This window comes from Saccoglossus kowalevskii, chromosome 3 (genome assembly GCF_978046115.1).
Source record: "Saccoglossus kowalevskii chromosome 3, keSacKowa6.1, whole genome shotgun sequence".
Lineage (NCBI taxonomy): Eukaryota > Metazoa > Hemichordata > Enteropneusta > Harrimaniidae > Saccoglossus > Saccoglossus kowalevskii.
Window position 1 is genome coordinate 31,677,749 of NC_140643.1, and position 23,131 is coordinate 31,700,879.

Genomic DNA, 23,131 nt, shown 5'->3' on the forward strand with positions numbered 1-23,131 from the left:
TGTCTGACATGCAATAATGTCACATGTAACACCGTAACAATATTCAATCCATTGATCGCACCGTATTCCGTGATGTGATCTACACGAACTGACATCTCCACGGCTTCAATTGCTTTAATATTAATTGTATGCAACGCGTCATTATTATGTATGCGAGTGGACAACGTACAGTACGTACGCACTCAATTTTCACTCAAGTATTACATGTTGCGTAGTGTTCTACGCACCATCTGACAGCGTACTACATACATGTGCGGTTGCGGCATAACCTCGCCAACAATTGGCGATCACGGACGCATTTTCGGCTCATCCAATATTTGAATTCGACTATCTACTTATCGATCAATTTGTCTGTATATATGATTGGTACAACTTCAGCCAGATTGTGCATTGTGGTAATTTGTGCGATTCAAACACGGCAATGTTGTGGCGCCACTTATAACAATAAGGAGAATTAGATACTGCTCGACTCTACGACTAGTGTGTATCTCTATCTCCATCTTTACTGGCGTTTCGTTCTACGCTTCATTTATTACATTCATTAGACGGTATCATCCCGTTTATGGGAATCAACAGGATCTCGTTGATGGAAGTAGAGACAGCGCATCTTTAAAGGTATGAATGTCTGCTGTCTTTTGCATGAACACTGTCAACCATGTATTTGTCACTGACGAACACAGCAGTACCGTATATGTCACCCAAAATTGCCGCTGACATTGCTTCAAACAATTTTGTTTATTTAATGATGTTCTCGACGACCTTTCGTTCGACCCCAAGTGGTGAGCAGAATGTGTAACTCTGCCGTCAGTCGGATTATGGTTACTATGGCAGCCGTAAGCTTCATCATTTTGTTTCCACTAACAGACATCCACGTAATGGTTAGCATTTACTTTATGTTTATACCTTTGTACGTGTCTTAATAAGTAATGCGTGCTGAACAGGTGTGCCGTCACGTGCTGTAGATAGGGTTTCTGGTGACAAGTATCTCGCTACTTGATCTCATACGATAGGATAATAGCGTAGGCTAGGTTGTAGAAAATGGAAAGGGGATGTCCAGCACCCGTAAACGTATCTCTCTCTGTCTATTTGTTCAACCATTTATGATTACGTTCTGGGTGTGTATGTATATAACCTATCTACCGTATAATGAGATATTTAATGAGACCTTTGTTATCTGTAACACGTCTAATGCTTTGATATTCTCGCTCAACTGTAAGACGTGCAAGCCATTGTCTTCGCTGCATATACTATGATCGTCGCTAATGTACTACGTATGTACCTCCTTTAACTGCCTGTAAAACTAAGGTTGGATGAATTACCCGTAGATGTACCTCATGGGCATTGTCATTCACTCAGAATCGTGTTTATTCATCAATGACATGTTCATCGTCTGTTTTAATAGATACTTGAGTCATCCTGTTTTAATGATCTAGACGCTAGAGCAATGCCCATAAAGATATAAAATGTCAGATGATATTAGATGACCGATAATAGTGAACTGTTTATAGAAAGCCTGTCCCTGCCCTTAAAGATTGTGCGTTCATCGAGACCTTCCTATATATCTGATTTCTGTTTAATTCCTGGTAATTCACGCACCGATGAAGTGATAGCCTAAAAGCGCGCACAATATTTGAGTGAAATGTGCTCATATTTTAGTATTGTAGAAATAGAGAAATTGTGATTTGGGTATATCTTGAATAATTGAGTAATTATTTTCTATGATTCTGACTGTCTTTCTGAACCGTGACGTTCATGCTCCTGCATAATAACTCTATACAACAGTACTGCTGTCATTGTGATTGCACGATGCTACTGATAACAACGCATGTCAAGTGTACAATATATTTATTTTATTCTTTGCCGGTCCATTAACGTTTTCACTGTATTCTCTGTACCAATAATTTGGAAACGAGTCAGAACAATGATTTTGGTGTTATTTACGACAATTATGTTGTCCCAAGATGTAAAATGTTTGGTCGAAACCACAACAAACCTTGTGTTTTGTAAAGTACAGTTGGTATTAACCAAAATACGAGTATGTATTCATTACAATTATAGTTAGATTAAGCAGTTAATTTATTTGTAATGCTGTCCAGCATACATATAGAAATTTGACACCAACTTCTTTAGTCGCAATTCGTATGAATTGAATTGCATTTATTTATGATTTGGAACTATCATAAAAGCAAGACGTGAGCATTGCTGAATATCAATTATGGTATTTGTTTTATCACAAAAGAAACATTTGTAGCTGGAAGCCTTTTAACAAATATCATAGAAACACTTATCCAAACAACGTGCACTTGTAATCCAGTGCATAAGATAAGATGGATTTAGCTTGTATCAAATGTTGGATATAACACACGTGACTTGTAAACTGGTGTTATCGCTAATATGTAAAATCAGTAACTGTTTCATTGTAGAAGGGTGGTATCTGAAAAGAATGTCTGAATGTATATAATAATTGTATGAATAGTAAATCATTGAGATCACTGTAGGACGTCGTTGTGGCATGGACGCATTGCGCACAACTGTATTACAACCAACGTTCATGGGAATAATGTGGACAGACATATATGTGACAAAGGATGATTAGTTTATGACGAAACATGTCATAATAGACATAACATAATGTGTGTATGCTACAATGTTGGCAGATAAAACAGCTGGATACACAGTGTGGTTGATAGTTTTGATTGTGAATAACGTCAGAAAGCATTGATATCATATCGCGTCATGAATCCGACAAACAAATATTGAAATAAGTCTTGAGTAAACGATAAAAACAATTTACTTTTTTATTAAAATTTATTTATACATGTCAAGTCTAACATATAGTATAGCGGAGGCAGAAAAAAAATCGATTTGATGTACGTAATGCCTATTTATATATAACCACAAACACCCCTGAGCAGTCTTCCACTGATTATAGCGTTGACGAAGCCGTGACACTAGGAGAGTTTTAGGAAAGTCCGAGGCTTCCGGCAATTCATATATCGGCCATCTGCACTGCACCAGGGACGATCGACTAGTTACAACAATAATTGACCGTGACTGTTGAGTTACGAATGACAAGGTTGGAGAAGTTGTTAGCAAAATTTGGTGAACAAAATGTTGGTGAGCACAATTCATAAGGTTAAAGAAACCCTGTAAACGGTGAGCAACATCTCTTAAAACATAGAAATAATTGACCTAAATAACGCTCTTCCATATAGCGTTATATGTATTTCAATACGTTTTAAAAACACGACCCGTCTTTTGAATACAATATTAAATACTAGCTGATTTCTTTCACGCACCCAGATAGTTCAAAGTGTTCTGTTTCAATAGTAAAGTTTGCTCACTATTACGAGAAATATTCTTTGTCTGATATTGATATTGCAGAATTTTGCTAACCGAATTTTGGTCATCTAAATTGTGTTCTCCAATTACCAACCCTACGAATACCAACTGCACGTATGTGATTGGAAAAATCAACTGGTGACGTGTTTTACTTGAATTCAAGAGTCCTAAATAAATTCATTTTATCTGTCAAGAGCAGGATAAAATACGCCAAAAACACATGCACAAAACAGGGATAATCGCATCATCCCTGAAGTCGATGTTTCCACAATCTAAGCGGTCGAAAACACGTTTTGTTTGTGGCATTTTAAGTGGCGCTCTACATGAATGATTCTAAGCCTTGTCAGTATATCGCACGTTGGTATGTGGTCTATATTAACTAGGGTTTGCACATTACTCTTTCCACTTAAACCGTTGAGGTCTCCAATCACTCCGGCTGACTTAATTCGTGCGCATTTGCATAAGGTTGTTATTACGGGTCAGCGGATGGTGATGCACGCATTGTCTTCATCCTGTCCCTGGTAAATGCTGGTCTCTAGCAGAGGATAAATAAGGCGACTCGTATCATCTACATTCTCTATACAATTGTGTTAGGATATGTAATGCACTCGACACGTGTAAGTATTACCATCGGCAACTATATAACGTCGAAACGTGTACATCGCAGATATACCACTGCCGCTGATGTGCAAAGATTAGGCCAGTTGAGAAAAAATACCTTATCATTAAAACTACATCGCGTGTGTGGTTACTAAACTCTGTGTTGGAACGACGATAGAAGTGCATTACCCATTCCATTCATATTTGTTATGTAGTTGTCAAACACATGGAACGGTTCTGTAATCTTATTTCCAGCTTCATAGGCATCGTGTGTAACGTATTTCAGCGGCTTTGCATGCCCAGTGATAACAGTTCTCATATTTCACGTATACCCTCCATGAATCGTACCCATTTAGATATGTACGCCTGTACAGCTGCCAAATAACCTTTTAATTTGCATGATTGAGTGGTTATTATCTGTGAGTGACCGCATACACTATCTTCCCCTGACTAAATTAATATGATCGCTGGCGTTTGTTGGATTGCCTTTTTACATTGCTTGTTTTGGGATTCGTTCCAGATTAAGCAACCGACTCGTCAATGTTTCCTGGTACCTTACAGTTCTACAGAAGAACGTCGTTGAAGTATGTTGATAAAATGGCTACCGTGTAGAGAACACTGTCAAAAAATACGGTAAGGTTTCATATTGTTGCATTCGTAATACACGTTGAGTAGATTTGTCGCTAAATATGCGGGGGAGGAAAGGAAAACTGTACGCGTTGCCATCAGCCATATACAAGTATCAGTTGACGCTTTGTGAAAGAAACATGGATGCAATTAGGGTACTCGTTATGTATCCACAGCCTGCATCATGCACGGGCTAGTGAAACTGTCTTAACATCGCATAGAAAGCTTCAAAATGTGTGAAATGGCGTTACTGGGCGAGTTGAAATTGAATAAGGTGATGACTTACAGTATATGACAATTGATCAGGTTTTACCGTGATATTCAATTGCGATATGTTTTTTTGTTTTGTAAAATTATGTAATATATACATTATGTGTTTGTTATATAATCGTCAGGTTCATTAAATGGTATAAGTAACACAATAGGAGTAGTGGCCATGATACTTGATTGCGTAAACAGACTGTAATAGTCGTATGTGATTGCCTTTCATATTCAGGTCTAATGATGGTTCATTATACAAACAATGCATATCCAATAACGCCTCGCATGATGAGAAGTCGACTCTATGTTGTGTGAGATTGACAGTTATTTTTTGTTACTTTAAAATACCATCTATGTCATGTGCACTATCTTCACATGAATGACACAGGGCGTTGAATATGGGTAACACACACTGCCATGCACTGAAACACACACACACGGTATAGTGGATCATTTGTAAAAAACTAAAAAATATAGCTATATTATTTATAGTATGTTTTTATAAGTTGATTTTCACATTTAATAGGGCGTATTTATGTAGATGACATTTAAAACATCCATGAGAAGGTTTCCTCGTGTGGGTGAAACACAACGAAGGCATATTAATAAATAACAATTATGTGCATGGGAAATTGAGGTCACATAACTGTGGTATAAATTGACATACTATTACAACATTTTTACACAATTGACGTGTGCAATAGTCTTATGCATGGAGAGTGCTTTTGGTTACCATGGAGATGAGAATTATGTTTCTCAACATGGCGCTATTAACAAGAAATTGCGATTTTATTAAAATATAAACAACTTTGAAAATGGCTGGCAGCCCTTTATTATTACACTTTATACACCAAGAAGAAGAAGAAGTTGGTGTTAGATTTTATTTCTTAAAAAGTTTGTAAAATCTTGTTAGTATACACAATTAAAAGCGGAATAAGTTTTTAAAACTATTTGGTTATCCCAATTTTTCTCATCATAATTTTACTCACCCACCCATATTAATATTCTGTGTTTCAGTGTACCCCAATCTTACATCCAATGTTATTCTAAACGACATGAAATATACAAACTACATTACACCCTCTTTTAGTTATTAAATATAGATCATACTTATTTTGGGTTAGATCGGACTTATAAATATGTTTTTTGCTGTCAATGTCATTATTACACCTTGTCTCATTTATTTTAAATTTTCTTATTTCATTTTGTCCGTGTGATTCAGAGCGGGTATAAACTCATTCTCTATGTGACATACTGTCCAATGTGCGTCCTACGCACCCCATTCAACTGAACATGTTTTATATTATTTCTCAACAATAGCGACAGAAATTCCATTTCATTCACCTTTTTTTGTCTGACTGGTGTATAGTTAAATACTGATATATAAAAAACACGTTTTCATTTCTCTTTTGCTTATCCCTGAACAATTGCCGTTATTTACTTATTTGACAAAATGGAAAAGGCTTAAAGAAATAGTTATGATAGTGATATGTTACGGTGGTTGTCTAAATAGTGTTGAAATTGAATATAGATTTACTAGGATTCTTACTATGTCCCTATAAATAAATCATTACACTTGTTGTCACAATCATATGCATATACAGATATTTCGACTGATTGTATGTTATAGTTATGCAGGATTGTCATCTTTAATATCATATGGTGTTATTTGGTTTTATCCGGGGTTGGTAACTTGAGGAATCCGGATTGTTTTTATTGAGATAATCAAAACCATGTGTGGAATTGATTTATATCCAGATCTACCTGAATATCTTAATTTCATATGAAAACACTGTAACTGTAGCCAAGCAACCAAGGGATTTAAATTTTGCGACCAAAAATAAAAATGAACAATACTTGGTACATAGAAAAGAAGATAAAGATATTTGATTGTATATTGTAAAACAATACTCTCACAGTGACGTTGACAGCTCCAAGATTTAAGAAATAATTATATTAGTTGTACAAGCACAGTCAAATTTAATTATTGGTTGTTGTCTGATTATACAGCGAAACTAGTGTGTGTTTTTCTATTGTCGCACAGACAGGAAAAATCCGCAGTGGCCATCAGCAAGGTCACCGCGATGTGAGAAACGTTACAGAACTATTTAAACAGTTGTAAGTGATAAATATGCGGTTTTCACTACTTGCTGGGACTTGAACTCCATTTGACTTGCGATGAGGGTTGGGTGGGATGAACATGAGTCATATATTTTGTTGTTGTTCATTAATTGTCTGAGGCTTTATTTAAAAGCGGACTGATTCAACTTCATGATTTGATGCCGATTTGTACTCGTTTGTGATAATATCGACGTGGATACGGCACGTACACGTGACGCCAGTATGTGAAAGTAACAACTTTACTGATGGAAGTCGTAACACTACACAGATAGCATATCTCCATTAAAGCTATAGAAATATACGACCACCACAGTCAACCGTGAGTCACAACGGACAATGTATGCATACATTTTATACGAACACGTTGTGCGTAATTTTAGTTGCCTACTCAAGGGGGCGTTATAGATGTTCTCGTTTAATTGGTTACATTCTTATTACATTTTTTGTGTGTTTTGCAGAACATAGTGTCGGATTAAACCATCACCACACAAGAACTATAACATTGTTGTCTCAGTTTGGACCGGTTTACCGTCATGATGTATGCCAATTCCACGGGCGGTACTGAGAAGCAGCGCCCGGCAGAAGAAGTCAAGTACAGTAGCGATGATGCCAATTATGTTGCCGTTACGATGCAATCACCCACATTGAAAAAATGGATTCCCGGGTACATCCCAGCGACTCCAAGGACGATTGTGGAGAACACGACCCGTATGACACCACCTCAAAATGTTACTATGGACACCGCTGTGTTAATTAATGGAAATGTCACGGTCCACTTCTCTGACGCAACTCACAAATATGCAAATTTTCGTCAAAGGAATGCTACAACTCAGGTGAACATGACAATGAATTTAACGTGTTGCCATGACAATGTGACAACATTGTCAAATTCGACTGATACAGGTATGTAGCATAAGATCACTCGAACCACGTTATATGAAACAATATACAATCAATAACACCCAGTTGGTGTTATACTGTATTAACATTGAGAACAGGGGAGTTACTTGGACGGTAACTTTGATTAAATAAATAATGACGGACACATTACGGTGTATTGTATATTTGTCATGTCGTGTTATGATAATATATTTATAACTGAAACGTGAAAATTGCTAGATAGGTTGAGTGGTGTTCTCAATGCCATACGCTGGCAGTTGAGATCAGAGTATCGTTCGCTCTTTTCACGCCAATTAGCAAACAATTATATTTCTTTTCAAACCAAACAATTATATTTCTTTTTAAACCAAGCAAATTGCATGACAAGAGAATTGATAGTCTTGCCAGCGCATGGCTAAATTCTAATGACATCCAGTGATTTGCTTAATTCACTGATTTCGATTATCATAAAAGGTTTTCCCCGGAAATTGCGGCGTAACAGTGTATTGTACACATCGTTTACTGAGCATGTAACTATTTTGTTATACCTTTAACTAACTGAAAGGCCATGTTTTGACAATAACAAGTTGATATGGTGTCAAAGGTGTGATATCAATTATCAACAAATCATACTACCCCGTGTATTTTTACAAAGACTGAAAATATAGTAAACTATCGCATTGCTGCGACAGTCATTATATATGGATAGCATGAAAACACATTTACAAATCGCAACGACCCTCGTTCCATTAGTCTCAACGGGAACAATAACATCTTTGCAGGGAACTACTCGACAGATAGTCGCTAACGAGCTAGGGTAGTAATTTTCTTTTGTCGTTCTCCGTGTTCCATTCAGTAATCATCGCTACATAGCATGGACGTTTTATCCACCTAACACGAGGCAGTCAGTGATGTGGTGGATTTCTTTGAAAGCCGCGTCTGTAATGAATGCGGGTATGTTTCATTGCATGCGAAGACTAGCCCAGCTGTTGGGTCTATACAAAATGTCGCACACGAACGAAAGGAATAAAAACGATATTTTGAATGCGTAAAAATACGTTTCATCCGACTGAACGGCATTGATATATCTTACGGGGGTGCCAATTATCACGGGCCGTATAATTCGTACACATATTCCGTGTCACGTGTCACCCTGGGTGACCTTTATTATGTAACTTGCCACCCCAAGAGTTGATGAAAACAAGACACGGTTGACCTCTAATCTTGTGTTTCTCTATGTTTGATTTCACACTGCAGATTCTAACAATTCGGATGATGCTCTAGGACCTGTCATAGCAGGTCTATGCACCGCTGTCGGCTTACTTCTGTGTTTGTGGCTTATCTGTTTCGCTGTAGAAAAACGTATTCATAGTAGGTGAGTGGAAGACGTGCTCCGAATTAATATAAATGAATTATCCAAAGATGCCACAGATAAATAAGCATATACGTAAAGCCGCAAGTGAAACTCATCAAACCCATATATTTCTCATAATTAATTGAACCCAGTTTCTCTTGACACGTTTATTACTGTTACAATCTGAACAGCACACTTGACTTGTGTATTACTGTTACAATCTGAACAGCACACTTGACTCGTGTATTACTGTTACAATCTGAACAGCACACTTGACTCGTGTATTACTGTTACAATCTGAACAGCAGACTTGACTTGTGTATTACTGTTACAATCTGAACAGCACACTTGACTTGTGTATTACTGTTACAATCTGAACAGCACACTTGACTCGTGTATTACTGTTACAATCTGAACAGCACACTTGACTTGTGTATTACTGTTACAATCTGAACAGCACACTTGACTTGTGTATTACTGTTACAATCTGAACAACACACTAGACTCGTGTATTACTGTTACAATCTGAACAGCACACTTGACTCGTGTATTACTGTTACACTCTGAACAGCACACTTGACTCGTGTATTACTGTTACAATCTGAACAGCACACTTGACTCGTGTATTACTGTTACAATCTGAACAGCACACTTGACTTGTGTATTACTGTTACAATCTGAACAGCACACTTGACTCGTGTATTACTGTTACAATCTGAACAGCACACTTGACTCGTGTATTACTGTTACAATCTGAACAGCACACTTGACTCGTGTATTACTGTTACAATCTGAACAGCACACTTGACTCGTGTATTACTGTTACAATCTGAACAGCAGACTTGACTTGTGTATTACTGTTACAATCTGAACAGCACACTTGACTCGTGTATTACTGTTACAATCTGAACAGCACACTTGACTTGTGTATTACTGTTACAATCTGAACAGCACACTTGACTCGTGTATTACTGTTACAATCTGAACAGCACACTTGACTCGTGTATTACTGTTACAATCTGAACAGCACACTTGACTCGTGTATTACTGTTACAATCTGAACAGCACACTTGACTCGTGTATTACTGTTACAATCTGAACAGCAGACTTGACTTGTGTATTACTGTTACAATCTGAACAGCAGACTTGACTCGTGTATTACTGTTACAATCTGAACAGCAGACTTGACTTGTGTATTTCTGTTACAATCTGAACAGCAGACTTGACTTGTGTATTTCTGTTACAATCTGAACAGCAGACTTGACTCGTGTATTACTGTTACAATCTGAACAGCACACTTGACTTGTGTATTACTGTTACAATCTGAACAGCACACTTGACTCGTGTATTACTGTTACAATCTGAAGAGCACACTTGACTTGTGTATTACTGTTACAATCTGAACAGCAGACTTGACTTGTGTATTACTGTTACAATCTGAACAGCACACTTGACTCGTGTATTACTGTTACAATCTGAACAGCACACTTGACTCGTGTATTACTGTTACAATCTGAACAGCACACTTGACTCGTGTATTACTGTTACAATCTGAACAGCACACTTGACTTGTGTATTACTGTTACAATCTGAACAGCACACTTGACTTGTGTATTACTGTTACAATCTGAACATCACACTTGACTTGTGTATTACAGTTACAATCTGAACAGCACACAAATTAAGGAAGATAATTATCATATCCAATGTTTACAGAAAATGTACTGTCTTCAAGTAATGTACTGTCATTCGATTGTCGTAGCTGATACTTACATAACAGATACGTCTGTAATTTTATAATTACCAATACCTACGTCATGTATGATCATCTGCCAACTTAAAGATCCTTAAATATATATTTAATATACCCATTAATGTCGGCGATTTGTTTTAAGATACGCTTTTTGATCTTGATGATAAGACTGATAGATTACGCTACATTACATATAAATCTAACTATCACGTATGTGTGTTTTCATATATATAGAAAACGAGCTGTGGAAAGACACTATCTTCCTCAGTCAAGAAGCTATCCTGTACAGGTGGCGGAAATGCGTAAAGTTTTACGGGTAAGATCTGTTTTGAAATTTTCATCAACATGGAGCTCCGTGATCAACGGGTCACGGTGCCGACCCCATTGCGTCATTCGGCGTTCCCAGTGTGACTTCCTTCACGAACCACAAAATAGAGAAAAAAATGTTTTATATGACAATAAAGTCAAATATAGCTCAGCAAATAGTCATGGAAACGCGAATAAAATTACCGGATGCTCCATGTATGACGTATTCACCTAATGACGCGAGTCACGACAACTAACAATTCACCGACGGATACGGACCTCTGGGTGTCTATGTGAGAACGAGTGAGAGTGCATTGCTAGTGTCATGAGAATTGGACGCCTGGGAACGAGTAGACTATTGATGAAATGGTGCCCGTTGTGGCGAGAAAACAAACTTCCCGACGTCTTGAATTCAAATAACCACAAAGATTACTGTACTCCCACAAGACGATGGCTACCTCACTGAATTGTAAGCAGATTGCCGTTCCGAATGCATTTTAAAGTGATTTTATTTTCCTTTATGCATATCAGACTTCCCAGAACAAATCCCTTGAAAAAAAACAATTTCGGAAATCGATGACTAATTACAGTGTTAATTTCTGGTCGTTAACCATTCACATAATGTGTCGTAAAAGTGATATCCTTGAAGTTAATTTCGTTAAAAGAAATCAATCTGACTACTATTAATCTGAGTGTGCCTAAAAATTACCTACATTGATGCGCCAATCATAACGATTATGATCGCGAATTACGGCAATCATCATGAATTTAAAATTTGGATTCAACGACGATGTTAAAAATTTATATGACGTCATCTTTACGCTGTGACGTATATTGCAAACATGTATGGGTGGCTTTCTATGCTACATTTCATCGCTCCAAATAGCCTGCAGTGATGAGAAGAATTTAATGAAACCAATACAAAAGTACCAAGTCTCATCTCCCATACGTCAATAGTCGCAATAAGCGGCATAGATGAAATGGATTGCGAGAGACGTGCTTGCAAAACGTAATAATGATCCATTCTCTTGAAGCATCAGCCGTTGATTGCCACATGAATCGACCGATAATAACCCTCGTGTCTCAAAGTAAAGTTAATGACAACATCTTTGCATAAATAATTTTCCACTGCATACCAGTTTGTTGCGCTCGACAGAGTACAGTCATCTGTGAAGGTAATGCAGTCTCATGAAGTGTCATTTGGACATGGTGTAACGAGGGGGTGTTTAATGTTAGATTAAGTACAGGGCTGAGAGAAATCTTCTAATATCAAGTGACATGTAAGCGTAAACCACGCATTGTAATCCCACCAAATAGGCTGCATCCAATACCCCGAAATTCACATTAACGTTGATTGGAAACAACGCATGCGTTTATCTTCTTACAAAACTAATTTTCTAACCCTTTTTGCACCTCATTGTACAAGGCACGCCGCGATCGTGATATGCATTAATAAATGCAAGCTTCGATACAAAAAAGTATACAATTATTCCATGCTTATCGACTAAATTTAAATGAAAAAGGAGTTTGTAGATTAGAAGGAAAATTAATGAAAACATGGACGATATTGGTGTAGGTTAAGTTAATTGTATATCAATAATAACTGTCGGAATGAACAACACAATGATAACGATCATCTGGTATAGATTTATTGATCCTTGGCATGAAACTTAAATTCAATATTCCCAGTTAGTGAGAAGGCAGTGTTCGATTGCGAGTTTCGTGGTGTAGACATACTCACACAGTATCGAGCGATTCGCGTTTGCTGATTTCCAGGGTAAAAACTGGCCAGAAGTCTATGTTAAACGCACGAATTCTATTACAATGTCATTTATGGTACTTTAGACTGTTCCTTTTAACTAAGAACAAGCTAATCACTATAGTTGTTAATTTGACATAAATATTAAATTCATGTATAGTTGCTCTCACGTTGCAAGATTGTTTCGATGTTGTGAAATACCTGTGTCGTATACATACCATATTGGCAATATAGGAAATTAAAAATTAAAAGACCATATAAAGAGAATATTTTACGATTTATTGTGAGAATATCAGTCGATGTCTCGTGTATGAATCTTCACCAATATGCCCTGATGTCAACTCATCCATTTCGAAGAAACAAGTAGAAATATATAATTGTAATGGTCGACTAGTTATTAAACTAGAATAGTGTTTGTTGTCCAATGAAACTGTCTTTGGGGTTACATAAAAACAATTGAAACAGATATAACGGACGAATTTTAATGACGGTTAAATTGAAATAATGCCCGATGCGAAGTTATAGGTGATTATTTGAAAATATGCCACGTATTACTTGCCGCGATGATGTGCCAGTGTGGGCCATTTCTTCAACAGATGTGACGTCATTTACCGGTAATCATCAAAATATCAAGTAGGGTGTAATGTTAGTGAAATAATTTACAACTATTCTGTTTGTTTTCATATGACCACATTGTTTTAACAATTTGGACCGTTAACAAACAAACCAATAAAAGCGTTGGCAGTTAATTGACATAATGGTGAAGTCATGTCTGACATATTGCTTATTCAAAACACGTTCACAAATGTAAAATGTGGTCACCAATCCAAATACTATATTAAGACGTTCCTCGCGAGATTCACTTTTAACATAATCGTAAAATGGTAAAATGGCGTGGGTCTGAGTAAAAAAACAACAACTACCATGCACTAACGCGTCATTGTTTGCCTATGTAAACGTACGCCATACGATACTTTCGTGTGACAAAACTACGCTGAGCAACTTGCGGCTTGCGACGTTTAATATCATGATGGCACTGCCGATAAATTGTAGAATATAGTGATCAGCCTGTGTATGTATGTAGTATCGCATACTTGGCTACATATTGCAATCAGTCGGTAAAAGTGATTACACTTCAGTAACAGTGATGAATGTGCGTGACCTTTGACATGTAAGCTTCATTTATACCATGGTTTAATTTCATTAAAGACAGTTATCGGTGAGTCTCATTTGGTGGATGTAATAATAGAATCGTGTGTGTTCATGATTGGCGAACAAGCATTTGCATTATTGTGAATATCACCTGGTACATTATATCGATAATATGATATATCAGTGCATTGATTGAAGAAACGAAATATATGCGCGACCCAACCAATATCTCGCAAACTCGTTTCTTTACAGACTACTGGTCATAGAACAACAGACTCGCAGGTATTTTTTAAAATTCATTATTGACATATGGCACTCAAACCTTCTGAATTGCAGAAACTTCAAAAAGGGCCACATATCAATTTATTTATATATTTATTGCGTCCATAATATTTAAGCTACTGGAAGAAGAAGACATTTTACTATTTGAAGCAGAGATAGTTTGGCGACCTACTTGGCATGACTGATCTCACAGGTGGCAGATGTAGACCATGTCTGGACAGGATGATAATCCATATACTGACTGGATTTTAATTATGTAGTACACTAAAATATTATGGCGGCCGGACAATGATCAGTGTATGGCGACATGGCCGACACACGCTTCCAACTTGAACTCATTAATTAACACATAGCACTGTTAACAACAATAATAAGCATGCATATTAAGATCACGTGAAAAAATACAAGCATGCTTATCCTCAGTTACCTGCATGCTTATTTCATTCTATTCTTGGAATGAGTGCGTACAGAATAAGTCAATAAACAAGAATGACAATATTTTCCATTAATGATTTTTTTTTCAAATTCCTCTTCATCATATTTTGGATTTTTTTCATGAGTACATGAAATTAGTTTTTATTATGAATTTCTGGTTCTCCTAAGCTCACATCTTATTGCTCTGTAGTTATTATGCTTGTGTCAGTATTTGTTTTTATATAACTCTGTATTTATTGTTATTAAATCTGCTACCAGACATCAAAACTTCGGAAAATGAAGTTCCCTGATATGTTCAAGTGGCATTATTTATATTTTTCCTTCACAGGACAGGGAGTCTACTGGTCGCAATTCCTGGGGAATCTCCAACCCCTTTTCTAGGGGCAGAAACAGAGATATAATTGACGAAAACGGCGAACCGAGTTGTATAGTGGCAAGTCGGCACATTGGAGGAATCAAAACACCAACAATTACATTGACGTCAGCTTCTCCGGAACCTCGGATACCAGTGATACACGAGGCCGCATTAGAAGTAAGTTAGTTATTGGCTGCAGGTTTACATTTATTTTCATATAATTTACATATTGGACTGTGACCGATATTGTCAATCACTATAGTCACTACGTATCATCAGGAAGAAATCACGGGTAACGTTCATCTCCCATTCCCATCCTGTTTGTCATCGGGAGTTCACCCTCCAGGCTCCATCGCGCTTACAACGAGTCTCTTACAGTCATCGCATTGCCATGGTTACCTAAGCATAAACGCGTGTAAGCGCTACTAATCAGCATACTCACTGATTCTTAGTAACATTCGTGTACTTGGCAACATCGGCAGTATTTCCTCATCACTATGGATATCCTAGCAATATATTTTATTCTCATATACCTTATGAGGCTGAACTACAGACTACATAATCTATATAATTTATAGACCAGTCACTTTTTGTGCGAATGCCGCAATTAAGCAAAATCGTTAAAGGAGCTTTATCCACAACTGATAATTAGTTATAAATGTTTTAATTGAACTTGAACAGCAAATTGAAAGCCATTTGTAATTTTGCTTAGTTGTTGTAGTATACAACTAAAATTAACAATGAATTCAAAGTAAAGGACAAATCCAACTATTATTCTATATTACTATTATAATTATAATTATTTGAATGTTTAGTAAACAAAAAAAGCAAGCAATCGTCATCAACCTAATGGTTTTCATCAAATAGTGTTTTTTTTCTTTAGTGGGAGATTAGCAGTCGTTAATCCCTCATTAAAAGCCTACGTCATATGTACTACCGTATTCTCCTATATATATATACACACCTATGCAAGTTTTCAGGTGATGTGTAGGTTGTCATGGTAACATGCTCAGTGACTTCTTGAGAGTGTCTAAACCACATATTAATTTTTATCAATATGCAGGCATCCAGTAAGAGAAACTGCCATAGAAAGATTTTATAGTGTGTCATCTCAATAAAGACGATACCTAACTTATTTTCGAAATCTTGAGCAAAATATCCACATAAATTAGTTGTAGTGCACTGTAAAACAACTTAACGGGGCGTCTGACTGTTCCTCTTGACTTCACAGAAAAAAAAATTACATCGCATGTAGAGGTGCATCAGTGGGTACTATAGAATAAATTTGTGTATGGTAGCCTAACTGCGTCTTCAAGCCAATTACATTAGTGCTGATAGTATCCACACGGGAAGCAATATCGTGATGATATATGTCTGATTACATAAATGTTATGACAACATGCATTACCGACAATTCTAAAAGACCTGTTTTATATTTCCAAAGGATGAAAATTTAAGACATATCCATAATCGCTTGACAAAAATGTGTCCCAATTATAAAGTTTATAAGTTATCCAACAGGTTATGAGTACATTGTCTTAGTGGAGAACGAGGTTTTAAACGATTTTCAATCATTGTATATGTACAGGGAGTACGTCAAGGACGACCATCACATCAGTCTTTGTTTCAGTGTCGTACGTTCGAGTGGTTGCGCCCTCAACGCTACAATAGGATTTTGTATTTGTGGACAGAGGGCGTGACACACCGAAATAAATACTTGTGATATGTTGTGCCAATTCAGTGCGTCTTTAATACCTTTTCAATTCTCAAAAACGCTCATACTTTTGTTATGCTCACTGTGTCCAAAATAGTTATACCTAACACTAATACGGTCAACTAACAACGGTTATACGGTTTCGACACTTCCTGTTTTTGTCTCCATTTGCGTTGTACTGAAATCCAACCAAAAACAATTGAGCGTGCTGGACAACATACATTGTACAAGTCTACTAAACAATTTGTTTCCTAGATTGTCCAGTGCTAGAAATATTATTATGTTTCTTCATCATTTACAGATGCCAGCTAATGGATGTCCGGGTAAAAAAATACCAACGTGCCGCTCAGCGCCAGCTATAGTCACATTTGATATGGAAAATCCATATAACCAACAAGAGGAGGACAGTCAGAGTGCTACAAGTGATAACGCGAGCGATGACGTCATCCAGTTAGCGAACAAGCCGACAAGGATGTTTTTAACAGTCGGTGATGCCTACACTTATACACCAGGTGGCGTCTTCTTAGAGGAACTGGGCTCGTCGACGAGTCTCAACTCCGAAGATATTGAACTCGCAAATCGCCATGTGCCGAAAGATAACGACAGTGGTGCTAATGCGGAGAATTATGAGAAACCTCTTCCCGACGAGGGAATAGTGATTCCCTGTAGGACGCCTCAGGAAAATGGTTTAAATGTGCAGTTTAGGTTAGAAATTGATGAAAGTCAATGTTCAACTAGGTGATATCCATGGGGATTACGAAACACTGTGCACTATGTGGGCTTCCAGAACCCTGATAAATACAATTGTGACAGTAGATAATATGGTATGAAATATAACATTTACTAATACACTATAAGCGACAATTCTTTGTAAATACAAGGAAATGAAATGTCATATTTACCACATAATAACTCGGACTTATGTGTTCATTATATTAAAGTTTGACTCATATTTTACATAAAACCAGTAGTTTTAGCTTTGTACAATCCGTCCCATATAACAATTTAATTTCCTGGTTGCCATGTGATGTTGCTCTATAGGTTTACGGGTGATCAACAGATGAAAGTGTGATGAACACTGTTTTACATTCATTGTTACAAAAAGCACACGGTACAAAGGGATAATATTCTTTGAATTGGATGGCAACCTTTCTATATGGGAAGGTGGGGTTTGGTGATTGTCATGACGGGACGTTACTGGGAATCCGCATGTTTCTACGAAACCGTTTTATTATCATTGTTTGATTCTGCCGACGTTTTCAACTCTTCACACCCTAATTCTCGATGTATCACAGACGAAACTACCAGGTGTGTGGGGGATGGGGTGGCTATATAAAGTACGAACGGCCATGGGGGTTCCGGGTGCGAACTTTGGTACTTATCATAATTTTGAAACCATGTGTCATAGACATGATTGGATGATTTGAAGTCAGAAACCAGGGACAGAACGGGGTGCAGTTGTAAACCCATTAGAGCACACATACCTACCCATTTTAAGGTGAGTACATTCCCGCGGTGAATGGAACCGTTTACCTTAGATTCCTTTAAGATCGATTTCCAGTCTCATGTGCTCTTGTATCATCACTGCAGTTCTATGGTCCCCTAACACAAATCTCTGAGGTAAACATCACATCTTCCTACGGCGTGGATATATGGCCCAATATTTTACTTCTGTGTAACAAGACGATACACAATATCAGATTACTAATCAGCTATTTTACATATTCATATTTCTTGTTACTGTACTTGTATCTTGGTAGCGCATATTTAAAATCAAATGAAATTCAATAAACTGCTGAAATTGTATTATATGGAATAACTTGTTATATCAAAGTGTACACAATATATTACATTATTGGCAACAAAAAGATTTGGTCTAAAATAATAAATGTTTAAGTTTTTTTTCGAACTGAGTATAGTGTAAATACTAAGATAGGACTTTTATTAGAAAATGTTGAGACAACAGCACAGGGCTATATGGCACCATTTCTTGAGAAGTCCGGGCTTGAGCTTGTTATGGCTACAAATACCTAATGAATAACATATATTCAGGAGAAATACTCGATACCCAAATAAATTATCATATGTTTAAAATTAAACTAATTTCAATTTCTATAATTTGTTAGGAATGTATTAAGCAGTTTTGTACATGTATCCCAATGACTAATTAAATAATAACTTATCAATAGTATTGTGTTTAAATTAAATACTACTGAAAAGTGTCTGGAACTCTATTATCAAATTATGTATATTGTTATTTACGAATTTTAGTTGAAAATGACATTTATGTATATACCATGGAATATCCAAACTTAAAATAACGCCGTGTATCGACACATATTCTTCCCTCTCATTTTCTTTTATTTTGTCGAATGTAGGAAAAGGAAAAGTCGGGATAAATGTAATATTATGATAGGAGCACAATAATAAATTTGGATATTTTCAGTTTGATTGTTAATTTACTGTAAATCCTGTACATACAGTCTACATTTGACAACTTTCTTTGTAGCATCTGCACTCGTGAACTTTTAGCCAAATGTAAGTAATCTGATATATTGCTGCTTGTATCAGAAAAAGGTGGAGCTAATATGAACGCATACGACTGACAAGTAATTTATCCTAATGTATATATACGTGTGCGATAACGAGTATACCAATTGTTACAATAATTTTGATATGCAGAAAGTTTATGCTTTGAGTCACAATAAATTCATGCAAATAAGATTTTAAATATCCTCCTATAATGGGGACTTCATTTTATTGAAAATAAATATTATTTTGTCACAATATATAGTCTTATTGGTTATGATGCATTCTCATATAAGTACACAAATAAGCACACGTACACGTGGTATAAATCGACATAGGAAGAGTGATAAGCAAAATGGTGCTCGTCAAATAAGGAATCCTTGATGTAACAGTGAGAAAGAACTCCACATGCAGTATATATTAACAGTACTTTTTTTGGTTTACAAGTGTTCTTCTCAGATTGTTTACCAACACTCTCATCTTATCTGATTCTGTGAGGACCGTGACAGTTTTGTAGATTTTCAAAAAATTCCTCACACACTACCACATTTGGAGAATTACCGTTTTGATATGTTATACAGGCACGATGTTTTTTATCATAAATTTTTTTGAACAATACGAGCCGTTTCCCCACGGAATATTTTTTAAAGCTAACCTTTTAAATGATTTCCCGAAAATAAGATTTTTTTATTACATTCAGTACTTTCTTGGCACAAGTGCATTATATATATATGGCAATACACATATTTTAAACAAACATTTGCGTCAAATTATATTATTCTTTGTCTCGTATTATACTTACGAACACTAACAGTAATAAACAGCCCGTTTATAAACGTTTAATAGAATCAGACCACCAAACATAACGCTACCGATGGCGTCGAGTTATTGAATTTTTAGGTGTTTTTTTATGCAGCGCTACTGTGGGTTGTTTATTAATCACAAATACTATCGCGGTTACTAGTAAGATTGATTCAGTAGAGTGACCATCAATTAAAGGTGTTGCTTGCAAAACGCCTTTTTTTAGATAGGGAAGCTTGGTGTTGTATTTGATCATGTGAGAATAAAATCGTTCTGAAAAACGGCACAGTGGAATATTGCATTGCACTATGTGATATATGTTTCCGATCGGCCGCATTTTTTATTTTTTGCACATCTTTAAGATTGTGCTTAGAAAACAATTCAGCAGTCGAATGTTTTTGGGTTCACCTGGTACTTTGTGAGCACTTGACATTTGTTTTGATATGTTATAGTTTAACTGTTTTAATGTTTTACTAAAACACTATTTTCTCTGATATACATCGTTTCTCACATGTCTGTTTCCTGGGAATATAAATACAAATGCAATGAATTCTTTTGACGTGAATACCGCCCTCTGTCTGTGAAGTTGACATTCGTTTGATCGTGTTGGCTGACGTCAATATTTATAACACGTCAAAGTTATAGCATTTTGATCCCATCTAGCACTGTTGTTTAAAAAGTAGAACTCTATCCTCTTTATCAGAAAAATTGTAAGATGTATTATTAAAAACAACAACTGATACTATCCCCCTGCCGACACACACACACTATACATAGCGGCATCCTTTGCGCAAATAGCACAAAGTCTAGCGCTTGTACAATGGCAAGAATTTTACACAACTTGCGACGTTGCGTTGATAAGAAGTGTTTTTTTTCTCTACGATCGTCGGTTGAATGCCATCGGAATGATCGGGAACTTTGGTCGTCTCTCCCATTGAATAAATGCACATTACAAGATATCAGCGAAACACCTATTAGTTGTCTTATTTATTATTTTATTTGTGCAAATTAGATAATTATGAACGCATGGCCCACATTGGAGAATATATTTACAAAGTTTCATTGAAATCCAATGAGTAGTTTTTGAGATATCTGTCGAATAGCTAAGAATTGCTATTTAGTATTCAAATAAGATATTTAGTATTCAGGAAATTGAAACAAGAACTAACCAAGTCAGTGGAATTTTCCAGGTTTCACTGAAATATATTAAGTGGTTCTGTTGATATCGTTGGACAATTGATAATTTGTAACTTATTATGCAAATTATGTAATTGCATCTGTGCATTGTCGCTGATCATATATGTATAAAATTACATTCAAATTTGGCAAGCGGTTTTTGAGATACTGTTTTTTTCATTGTGTGCAATGAAAAGTAGCTCAGTAGTGGAATTCGACACAAACTGGTCTAAGGGGACAAACATTTGAAAGTCATGGGAGGGACAGCTAGAAGAGTGTGACCTGTGTAAATTTTTTTGTATTGCACATTTTTGTTAATGTTGTCATTTTTTTCCTGCAACGCCTGACATGTATTCTGACATTCTCCTGCTTTCAGTTTATTTTCAAACAAATCCTCAAGCCATCCCACATGAATTCAAATGGTCGACCCTTATGAGAATGCTCCTGTCCCGTGTTTTCATAGCAACGCTTAACGTTGAGGGCAGTACATCTTTCAACACTAACGGCAACTCCAAAAGTAGCGTAATGTGATTTCAGTGTACAAGAGAACCGTATCAAATGTACATTTTAGACATAAATTGAAAAAAACAGCCGTTTAACATGAATGTGATTATAGTGCACAAGTGTTTATTGTAACGCAAAATAAGGCATATATCCGTCTCGCGTAAACTGGAAATACAGTAGACCTGTATATAGTGTACGTGTTATATAACAGTTTTATTTTGCATTACAGATGACTGCGATTAGCGCATGTCACAATAATATACCTTTGTGGGATTCCTGGCCAATACCACGACTGTGCGGACCAGCCCCGAGAACAGACTGGCATCAACAGCGACTAATATACAAACATACACGCGAGAGTTGGGTCGCCCCCACTGGCAACATCATACCGGGTAGGTTTATCGCCAAGGGGAGGGCGCTACTGCGTAATCGTGGTAACCGGCGAGTGCACCAAAGCAGTGGACGATATAAGCTCGCATTGATTCACTTCCAATATCGACCGAGGCAAACATAATCCGGGCATACTACATCGAAAACCGAATTGTAAAAGGTGAGTGTTTAATATCATGATTTTATCAGGCGTTACAATGTGTTATGTTATCGAAAGACAAAATTACTCCAATGAACGCCATGTATTGTCCTCTGTGTTTTGATATCGACGCATTGCCACAGTGTATACAATTTCCACACTCATACTCTCACTGGGGCCATACAATAACGTTAATAATATTTGATACCCGTTCCGAGTGGTTGGTACTCGCATGTCTGTGGTTTCCAATAGTACAGCGACGATGAAGTGGGGGTAATTCATTAAAAACGTTGTATTAAATGTGTAAGCCGAACAATCAGCTAACTTTGGGGAGCATTGCTACATGATTACTCCGCATGGGCACATCTGAAGGTAAGGATGAGCAATCCCTCATCATACAATTTCTGACCGTGAAAATGAAGACTTCGTTAAATAGCCAGTAATATATATACATAATTTACATATTCATTAAAAACTCGCACAGACTTATATTTGCATAGCACATTCTAACTAAACCATTTCAAGAAGAATGCCTGAATCATTGTAATAACAAACTGACTTCTTGCAGTACTGAACGTGCATTACTGTTATAGCGACTTCTGTCCACAAAGACTTGTTATAAAGTTGTTAAACTTCTCTCGAACTGCAATTA

General features: G+C 36.6%; 1 protein-coding gene across 4 annotated transcripts; it reads left to right on the top strand.

The window, feature by feature from the left end:
- Positions 1 to 468: 468 nt before the first annotated feature.
- LOC144351319 (uncharacterized) lies at positions 469 to 19,727 on the top strand. 4 transcript variants are annotated; one of them, XM_085497053.1, is made up of 8 exons: positions 469 to 615; positions 4,463 to 4,575; positions 7,410 to 7,854; positions 9,088 to 9,205; positions 11,172 to 11,253; positions 14,407 to 14,436; positions 15,200 to 15,403; positions 17,242 to 19,727. In XM_085497053.1, exons 3-8 carry the CDS (start codon positions 7,485 to 7,487, stop codon positions 17,680 to 17,682), a joined length of 1,245 nt encoding a protein of 414 aa, XP_085353179.1. In that variant the 5' UTR covers positions 469 to 615; positions 4,463 to 4,575; positions 7,410 to 7,484; the 3' UTR covers positions 17,683 to 19,727. The 4 variants fall into 4 exon arrangements, with proteins under 4 accessions (XP_085353179.1, XP_085353180.1, XP_077865153.2 ...); XM_085497054.1 differs by lacking the exon at positions 469 to 615 and adding an exon at positions 3,109 to 3,156; XM_078009027.2 differs by lacking the exon at positions 469 to 615 and adding an exon at positions 3,827 to 3,959.
- The last annotated feature ends 3,404 nt before the right edge of the window (positions 19,728 to 23,131 follow it).

Excerpts from the sequence above, each read along its gene's own strand:
- LOC144351319 (XM_085497053.1), top strand. The coding sequence starts at position 7,485 with ATGATGTATGCCAATTCCACGGGCGGTACTGAGAAGCAGCGCCCGGCA. Across the intron at positions 7,855-9,087 it reads GTCAAATTCGACTGATACAG|ATTCTAACAATTCGGATGAT; the intron begins GTATGTAGCATA and ends TTCACACTGCAG. Across the intron at positions 9,206-11,171 it reads GAAAAACGTATTCATAGTAG|AAAACGAGCTGTGGAAAGAC; the intron begins GTGAGTGGAAGA and ends TCATATATATAG.